General features: G+C 43.9%; 1 protein-coding gene across 1 annotated transcript; it reads right to left on the reverse strand.

Annotated features, from left to right (window-relative positions):
- Nucleotides 1-842: 842 nt before the first annotated feature.
- Nucleotides 843-8,554, reverse strand: SPA17 (sperm autoantigenic protein 17). Its single transcript, XM_053269750.1, has 4 exons — nt 8,401-8,554; nt 4,635-4,705; nt 3,666-3,731; nt 843-1,382 (listed from the first exon to the last, which is right to left on the reverse strand). Exons 1-4 carry the CDS (start codon nt 8,552-8,554, stop codon nt 1,014-1,016), a joined length of 660 nt encoding a protein of 219 aa, XP_053125725.1. The 3' UTR covers nt 843-1,013.
- Nucleotides 8,555-10,253: the final 1,699 nt, after the last annotated feature.

Raw genomic sequence — 10,253 nt, forward strand, 5'->3', positions numbered from 1 at the left:
GCCTTCTACTGAGTCAGACCACAGGTCCATCTAGCTCAGTATTGTCTACCTAGCCTGGCAGCGGCTTCTCCAAGGTTGCAGGCAGGAGTCTCTCTCAGCCCTATCTGGCCATGGCGGGCGGGATGGTGGCGGGCGGGATGTGGCTGGCGGGGTGCAGCACTCCAGCAGTGTGAACAACGGAGAGGGGAGACCAAGGTGGGCATGGCAGCAGAGGCGGCCGCGGGGATGCGGTGCTGGTGGTGGAGAGAGGCGGCTGAGGTGGGGATGGTGTTAGAGGCGGCAAAAGCTCCTTCTGTGGGCCCTCTTACCACCCAAATGACAGGTGGGGCCATTTGGGGCCCATTTCAGGGCTTTCTGAGCACGTGCAAAGAGAGCCCCGAAATGGGCCGAAAACAGCCCGACCTGTCATTTGGGTGGCAGGAGGGCCCACAGAAGGAGCTTTCGCCGCCTCCATTCCAGATGGCAGGGGGCAGCTTAATGGGGAGAAAGCAGGGCAGGGGGGCGGATCGGCCCTTGAGGGTTCAAGGCAGGGAGAACTAGCATGCAGATGCTTTGGGCAGGCCCAGCTAGTTATATACAATTGTGCTTGATTGGTGAGTATGATTTTGAATTCTTTGAAAATGGCAAGCAAGCTTCATTAATAAGGGAAATAAACTAACTTTAATTACCTTACAAGTATTTAATGAACAGCAAAATCCTTGCTCCCAGAACGTTCTTTGCCACCCCGTTGCTCCCCCAAAGAAGTTGTAGTAGCTAAGGGGACAAGTCATGCTTGCTACCACCGGACCAGCTCTCCTCTCCTAGAGTCAGACCATTCACTCCTCATCAGTACAAGGACCACGTTTATGACACAGATTCCATTTATTGATCTGCCAATGGGCACCAAGCATGACATGGTGCATTTTAAAGTCTATGGTTTATTTAATAAACTTGGCACATGCTCCTAAAGCAGACCAATGGAACTTTTGCCTCCAGCCATTCTGAAACTCGACTGCTGGCAGGATTGCCGTGGATTATGGCTGCTCTTCTTTCGCAGGCTCAGTCGTTCCTTCTGCTTTGACAGGCTCACTCATCTCTTTGGGGTCCGGCTCGCTCGTCCCTTTGGGGTCCGGCTCGCTCGTCCCTTTGGGGTCCGGCTCGCTCGTCCCTTTGGGGTCCGGCTCGCTCGTCCCTTTGGGGTCCGGCTCGCTCGTCCCTTTTGGGTCCGGCTCGCTCATCTCTTCCTGGTTTGCTGGGTACACATTTTCTGAGGATAGCTTTCCTTCTTTTCTTGTTTTGAATCCCCTATAGACCGATTGGATTCTTGTAGCCGCTTGCTCTTCCGTTAAGCTCACATCACCATATTCCTCAGCATTTGCTTTCTTTGCTGCATCTTCTCCCTCCTTTACAATTTAGAAGAAAAAGAAATTGACAGGGGTCTGCTTTGCATTTAAAGCAGCTGATGGTTTTGAAGACATTTAACTCCGTAAAATATAGAATACTTAAGACCCAATAAAATATCACCCACTATCATCTCCTTTTCCCAACGGCCTTTTGGAAGCTGACTTAAGATTCCAAGGGTGGGTGGGAAAACAAGACACATATTTTAAAAGTGACAACACATTATGAATTTGCAGTAAGACAGCAGTGGGGCTATTTTTAGTTTCAGAGCTTGCGAATGTCACTTGGGCAATTTTCCATCATTTTTCAAAGGAAGTTTTGCCTGCTAAGAATGTCAGAATCTAGTACTTAGGTAATACCAACTGTTCATCCTTGAGTTGTAAAAGCAAAAAATTTCCCTGCTTAGAGAGACGAATAATGCTAATAGAGGCTTCAGCTTCTTAATAAAGTGTGCCTGCAATGGAAAAAGATACCTGTACCACCATTCACACGTCATAAAATATACAGTATACAGGGAGCAATAAATATAGACAGGTCTAAGTAACCACTTTCAAGACCCAGTGATTTTAGTGGGAAAATTAAGCAAGGGCTTAAGCCAGGGGTAGGCTCTCCACTCAAGCTGTTGCTGAACTACAACTCCCATCAGCCCCAGCTGCAATTTACTGCAAAGGTCACTTGGGCAACTTGTCATCATTTTACAAATGTATTGCACCTCGGGATAATGGGAGCTGTAGTTCAGCCACAGCTGGAGCGCCAAGGTTGCCTACCCCTGGCATAAGCAATCTTCAGGAAAAGCAACAGGACCTAAGAACGTTTAACATTGGCTGGATTGTGCCCACATTTGTTCCCCTGAATGACCTTTGCTGGAAGGCTTGTGTGGACAATGTATGAAGCAGCCCTCAGAAATGTGCTGCTCCTTCTTAAAGCTAAGTGTCAATGGGAAAGCAGGCTGACGACTCTATGCAAAATGGTGGTCACTTATGATACATATGAGGTGGCACAGATGCTGGCTTTGGAGATATGTTAATGGTTCCTGTTTATCTGAAGGGACCAATCTCTTTCAAATCCTTATATTTCCAGTGGAGAAACCACTCTGGTGAATCAGACAGCAAGGTGAAGAGTCACCATTGCCACCTCTACCTGCTGCTGCTTTTCAAGGTGGATTAGACCTCGAAGTCCGCCTTTCACACCCATCACAGAAGCCACAGAAACACCAACTGCTTGTGAGGAGGAGGTGGACGAGAAAAAGACAAGGATGCACAATCGCCACCTCCACTGCTGCTGCTCTTCAAGATGGACTGTTATATGTTTATGATACCTATAAGCCACTGTGGTGTCTTCAGATGAAAGGCAGTGTATGAATATGAATCAATATAGAAAATCAGCAATCGGGGATTCAGAACTAAAATCTATACCAGGGATTCCATTGTATACCACAGACTAAGGGCTCTTTCTCATGACCCTAAACAGGGAAGGTGGGGAGCGCCCAGCCAGGGTAGGAGAGCTGTGTGCACCCCCATCTGGCAGCCGTGTGTTTGCAAAGTTCAGGGTAGGACGAGGGGAGAGTGATCGTGTCAGAGCTGTGTAGGGCAGCTTTTTATCCACCCTCAATAAAATGCTGGGGACAGAATGTGGGTTGATTGCATCTGTCCTGCCCAGCTCCTGGCTTCCACACAATCATCCCCTGCCCTTAATCTTTGCAAACACATGACTAACTATCAGACATGTGAACAACTCTCCCACCCTGGCTGGATGCTCCTCCTACCCAGATTTTGATTATGAGAATGAGCTCTAGGTCTCTCTAATTACAACGGCTGACATCCAGACGAATAATGCAGTAGTACTACGGTGATTTAACGGATCTCCCCTTCCCTCTGAAGCCCACTATACCTTCCTGAGAAATATGTGCCTGAGGGTCACATGGCCCTCAGAGACATATTTTTGGGAGGCACAGTGAGCTTCAGAGGGAAGGGGAGACCAGTGAAATCACCCCTTCCCCATAGTACTACTGCATCATTAGACTGGATGTCAGCCAATGCAAGATACTACAGGAACGCGAGGTGGCAATGCAAAATTTTAGGCGGTATAAAAATATGTTAAATAAATAAATAAAATTGGACCTTGGCTGCAAAATTGGATCCTCTATGTAAGGATTAACTCTGTGCCTTCATTGTAGCTTTTTTTTTGAAATAGCACAAACAGCACAGGTTAGTTATAACATAAGGGGCAGAGAAGTTTTTCTGTCACAGAAAAGATATGGAATGAGCCGCTGGAAAGTTACGTACTGGCTTTGCAGCAGATTCTTCCTTCTTTTCTTCTGTTTTACTATCACCTCCTGGTGGTGCAAGTTCCTGCAAAAGTAGAGACCATTTTTAGTGCATCAGCTGCCAGCAAGAGAAGCACTAGACTTTGGTATAAACGTGATCCATTATTCAAAGCCTTAGAAAGCCAAAATTATGCTTCGAGAGAGACAAGATTCACTAACTCTTTGCCTAAAATGCAGATACTCTTCCCAGAGCGGCCCCATCCCCTATATCTTACAGTGCTCACGTGTAGTCTCCCATTCAAATGCAAGCTATTTAGCTAAGGGCAGTGGTGGATTAAGCTTTTTGCTGCCCCCTGAGGATGGTGGCAGCCGCAGGAACTGTGTGGGGGGGAGAGAAAGTCCCCCTTTTAACTTTTTAAAAACGCCACGGAGGAAGGCCCATAACGGGCTGCCAGCAGATGGGGCCATTCAGTCATTTGGGAAAGAGCTCTCACTCACTGACCCTGGCCTCATTGTCCCTTCCCACTGCACAGCGGGTGTTGTTTTAGAAGGAGAGGAGCTGGAAGGAGCTCTCTCTTTTATTATAAAATTTGCCACTCCTCAAATGCCTGGTCTGCTTCTCTGTTAATCCACCACTGGCTACGGGGGCAATTCACGCTTGCTACCACAAGTCCATCTCTCCTCCCATAACTTCATGCTGGGGAGTAGTACCCTTCTCCCTCTGCGTCATCTTCCCAAATAAAATTTGCCTCCTGAAACTTCATGGGGGAAATTTTCCCTAAGAAATTTTTCAGGGGGAAGGCTTAAAGCCCCACCCACCCCCTTCAATGCCACAGTCCCATCTGAATTCACTCACTACTTCCCTGTAGCTGCTGTTAAATTTCTGAAAGAATTCCACAGATCATGATCGCCCACCTCTCATTTAGTTCGGCCTTTGGGGTTCTGCATACGGAAGGGGAGAAGATACCCACAATATAGCAAGACTCACATTGAAAGCCCGGTTATTGTAGTATCGGTCATCTAGCTTAGCTCCCCACTCAGCTGGGTCGTATCCAGTTTCTGAAAAGAATTTTTTTGAAAATTTCAAACCAAATTATTGTAAGAAATAAAATAAATTCAGTCCCTGGCAAGCTAGACTTATTAGAATGGCAGCACAACTAATGAATGCACATTATAGATAACATTCCACGGTCTAAACCAGGGTTAGGCAACCTTAGCTCTAAGGCTGTTGTTGAACTGCAACTCATCACCCCCGCCTGCAATTTATTGAGTTGTAATTCAACAACAGCTGGAGAGCCAAGATTGCCTATCCCTGGTTTAAATTATGCACTTTCTGCTTTACCGATTGTGGGCTTAATATTCTTTTTCATTTTTTTAAAAAAAATACTAAAATAGACATACTTACACCCACACACCGATACACGCCCCAGCAACTTTAAATTTGGGTGCAAAAGAGGGAGGGAGGATTTGTAAGATTCTCCACCCTATTATGCAGTCACCAGGATGATAGTCAGAAACATACAGTCCTTTCCAATAAATTAGCAAAGGAAATACAGTGCATTATCTATGGCAAATGAATGGATTTGCCCTAAATTAATTTAAAACATTTTGTTTCTGAAAGGGAAAAGCAATGAATGGAGGAGGGGCAGGACAATGGACAAGATGATAGACACCACAAGATCTCTGTGGAATCTAGCTACAGAAAAGCATTAATTTCTGCATAAAGGAATTAGGCAGGGAGCACTAATCAGGAGTGATTAGTGACAGGAAGCAGAATGAGCTGTAACTGTACCAGCTCCTTGTTGTTGTTTTAATGACAGATCATGAAAAACAGAAGGGAGAGAGAGAGAGATGATTCAGACATAAATCAAGTCTGTATTCAACACTGTCTCCAGGCCTAGGAAATCAGAGCTGCTACTTGGTGCCACTTTGGGGCACCAAATCAATCCCACGTACAGCTGTTAATACTATTCTGCCCAATGCCATCCAAAATTTTTGACACAATGAGACAAATTCCACAAGCCCATTTATTCACGGGCTGGAAACAATACTAGTGCCTGCTTGACAAATCCCAGGTACCAGGGAGCCTAGAAGTTTAGCCATGGCACCTAGAGTAGGTTATTCAGAGGCTGAGTTATTTAATCATTTTTAATTTGTTCCAGGCAGCCCTATTCCTGTTCCAAGTATGTTGTTTGTAAAGGGGGTGGGGGGAGAGCAGCCCATTTACCACCACGCCACTCCACAAGGTCTGTCACTCTCTTATCATGGTCAAGTGCCAGTTGTCTGGCTCCTAATTTGGGGGCTGGCTCCTAGATCCAAAGAAAGTCTATCAAGCCCTGACCTAGACTGTTATTTCATTTTAGATTTGTGTCTCACTTTTTGACCAGAGTCCTCAAATCAGCTCACATGGTTTACAAAATACAATGATGCCCTGCCACACCTTACAATTTAAAGATAAAAGGCATAAAACAACCCATCCAATGAGGAGAGGCTGGGGAGAAGAAGGGGACAAGGTGGGAAACCAGATGCTTAAAATACAGAACTCAACAAAAAAAAGGAAACAGGACCACTGTGGTTGGGGGAGTCAGTCCAGGTGATTCAGAAACAGGCATGTGATGGTATCTCCGACTACTTTCCAACCTTAAAATCGTTTGGTGGCACACAGAAATGTTATTCCTGTATAGATGGGTCTGTGCCATTAAAAAAACTGCTGATCTGAAAAAAACTAAGCCAGGTTCCAAAAATTGGGAAGTTTTCCCCTGCCTTGTTTATGAAAACAGAAAACTCTATATTAATATTAATATTATTATTAATTTGATTTTTATACCGCCCTTCCAAAAATGGCTCAGGGCGATTTACACAGAGAAATAATAAATTTATTATTTAATACATCTATATACCGCCTCAAACCAAAGTCTCGGGGCGGCTCACAACTATAAAACAACAATACAAATAAATAAAACATTAGAATCAATTCAAACACAATTAATTAATTTTTTATTCAATTTTAATTTTATTTTATTTTAAATTGTGTTTTAATTAAAACACAATTAAAAGTTGCATTCTGTCACCTAGATCTACAGTTTGGGACTTGGGGCCAGATAATATTTTGGTGCAAAATTCACAGAACCCTCTTGTGTAACTGCTGATGCTCTGCCCTCTACAATTAAAACAACCCCCCTCAATGCAATCTGCCTAGCAACGTCTCCATGTAGAAGACCAATGAAATTCTAAGGATCTGCTAGAGAAGGGAGTTAAGTGGAAAAATACTATTCCAAGCAAAAGAGGGTAATTTCCACCTACAATTCTGAGGTATAGTTAAGCCTCCCAATTGGGAAGGTGGTGGTGGGGAGATTCTATGCAACCACGAGGAATGCTTTCTCTGCCTTCTCAGCGCATTCCCCACTCTGTAGCAGCTTTTCTTGCAAAACATAACAATCCTTCTCTGGAAGTGCCATTTACTAGACATAACACAGAAAACAAGAGGCCAAATAGCTCTGAGCTTGCCTGTGAGTCATCCTGTAATTAAAAACATGTTTGCAGTTTAGTAAATGAGTATGATTGCTTCGTCTCCGGCCTCTTATTTTCTGTGCATCACACAGATTCTCCTAGAGAATGAAGAGTTCCAATATATAAAGTGAAAGCCACAACATGGAAATCAACAACAATCAAAGACTGGTTTAGAGTGGAGAAAAAAACAAGAAGACAACTGGGGACTTTCTCTTTGCCTCAGTTATAAACCAGAGCAGGGCCGGTGCCAGACTATTTTGAACCCTAGGCAAGGCTAAGTACTTTCACCCCCCCCACCCCCGCAAAATTTTCAACTTCAATTTTCAAAAGCAGATATTTTGTAGAAAAAAATGAAAAGCACAAAACATGAAACTGCTAAATTTATTTTAGATTGCAAGAATAGGTAATACATCAATTTTTAATTATCTTTCTCAAATTAATCTAGAAAATATTTTGGCACACAAATAATTTTGATTTATTTGATACACTCTGCGCCCCTCCGAGGTCTGCGCCCTAGGCGGCTGCCTAGTTGGCTGAATGGTAGCACCGGCCCTGATCCAGAGGTTACTGGCCATCAATGCAGTTTCCTAGTAGTATCTACACATCAGGCAGAGAAAGGGCCTTGATTTGCTTTAGTAGAGAGTCCAAATGACTTCTCCGATCCTGAAGGAAACCTCTGTCTGTGGGAATGCTTATTCCTTGTGCTCAGGAAAAGCGATACTGCAATACGTACTTGTCCACCATGTGGCCAAGGCAGCAGAAAGGTAGGCATAAGTTCTGCTCTTCCAGACATCCTATATATCCCATTTCCCCCATCCATTCATTCTGGCCTGGACCTAAGGAAGCAACCTCTGTTTGAGGAAATGTAAAGGTGAGGGTGCTGACTCAGGAAAACAATTGCAAGTAAATAAGCACAAATGGACCACACAATTGTGTGCATGGAATTCTCCAGTCTTGCACAAGAGCACAACCACTCTGTTTTAAGGCAGATGTAGCACTGCACTATATATCAACCATTGTTCTAAAAAAAATGGACGCATGTATTATCTCATGAATGTCCGCAGGAAGTGATAGTCTGTCCAGGACAACCTGGTCCATCAAGTGGTATTAGCTACTCTGACTGGCACTCGTTCTCCAAAGTCCGGGGGAAGAATGACAGATGTGTGTGCATGTATGTATGTGGTATGTATGTAGACAGACAGACAGATAGATAGATAGTTTGGATTTTTACTGTTTCTACTCACTTTCTCTTTCAATGAGGAGAGTTTCAAAATACTTGGCTGCAAATGTTGGTATATCTTCAGGCTGGTTCCTCAAGACTTCCCTGGCAAGCCCTTCGAGCAGATTTGCAAATCCTGGAGGAATGCGTTGAGTGGTATTGGAGAATGGAATCGCCATGGTCTCTTAATAGGCTTCTACTGCACCTGCAGTTTAAAGGGCAGAGAGAATCTTGCATCTGAGAAACAGTATTCCTGTTCTATTGGTATTTTTAATGTTCTTGTTGTCCTCTATGTCATTAAAAATAAACTCCAGGAAATTAAATTCCAGCAATATGTTATTGTCATTATGAATCTAACAGCAAGCAAAGTCAGGGGGTGCAGAAGTTAGAGTTGAGACATCAGCATTAATTCATCTTCCTTGTGCACATCACGCCTATGCTAAATTTATACATTCACAGTTTACCTTTGCAACTTGACAGTGGAAACAAATGTGAGTTCTTCATTACCCTAATAGATGCAATTAAAGGTGCAAGTACTTCGGTCTGCAAGCAAAATTTATCTTATACTTGGAAACAGTAAGCTATCTTCCTGGATGTTTTTACTTTATCATTTTGTCCAGAAGGGACCTTTTTGGGTTCTCTGCAAAAGCTCAGAATCAATTATTTTCAGAGAAGTGGTCCCAGACTGCATTTCTTGGCTATGTATACAAATATTTTTCTAGGAAATGTTTGTATTCAGGGTGTGTGGTGGAGAGCACGCATATATACACATATAACCAAACAATGGTTATATACACATATAACCAAACAAAATATAACCAAACAAGATCCAGACGGACCAGACCAAGTTAGTCATGACAGTGCCCCATTGAAATGAAAGGGCCTCGTTAACCATGTCTCATGCATTTCAGTGGAGCTAAGGCATGGCTATTTTAGCCTAGATCCTGCCAAATTTATAGGTCAGGAGTGGCCAACCTGAGGCCTTGTTGTGGGACTACAAAGTCCATCATCTCCAGATGCAGTAACGTGGCTGGGGGTGATGGGAGATATAGTCCAACAAGAGCTGGCGAGCCTCAGGCTATCCACCCTGACTATAGATCAAACTTGGATCCCCAGATGTTTTTGGTCTACATCTCAAGACACATTTGTTTAATCAAGCCTTTGGCTGGCTGTTAGTCGTTTTTACTATTGTTTTCTTCTGTTCTGTGGTTTCAATATTATTTTATTGATTTGCATTTTGTGTAAATCTCCATGAAACATAAATGAGATGTCATGGCAGTACAAAAATATGCTAAATAAATGAACTCCTTCAGCCACCATGGCTAGGCAAGATGGGGGTTGTAGTCCAACACCATCTGCAGATTTAAGTTTGAGAAACCCTGTTCTATAGGCTGCTCTGGTCTTTAGGACTCTTTGGTGTATATTTTCACTATTTATTTCTGTTTACATTTATAGCCCACAGTTTCTTCAAGCAGCCCAGAGTGGTAACTATGGTTATGTTTGTCCTCACAACAACCATGTGAGGTAGGTGAGACTGAGAGATGAGCGACTGGCCCAGAGCCACCCACTGACTTTCGTGGTAGAGTGGGGATCTGAATGCAAGTCTCCCTGATCATAGGAACATAGGAAGCTGCCTTCTACTGAGTCAGACCCTTGGTCCATCTAGATCAATGTTGTCTACACAAGACAGGCAGCAGCACCTCCAAGGTTGCAGGCAGGAGTCTCTCTCAGCCCTATCTTGGCGATGCCGCCAGGGAGGAAACCTGGAACCTTCTGCACGCATGCAAGCAAATACTCTTCCCAGAGCGGCCCCATCCCCTAACTGGAATACATTACAGTGAGTACTCACACGTGGAGTCTCCCATTCAAATGCAAACC

This window comes from Hemicordylus capensis, chromosome 8, assembly GCF_027244095.1.
Source record: "Hemicordylus capensis ecotype Gifberg chromosome 8, rHemCap1.1.pri, whole genome shotgun sequence".
NCBI classification, from domain to species: Eukaryota; Metazoa; Chordata; class Lepidosauria; order Squamata; family Cordylidae; genus Hemicordylus; species Hemicordylus capensis.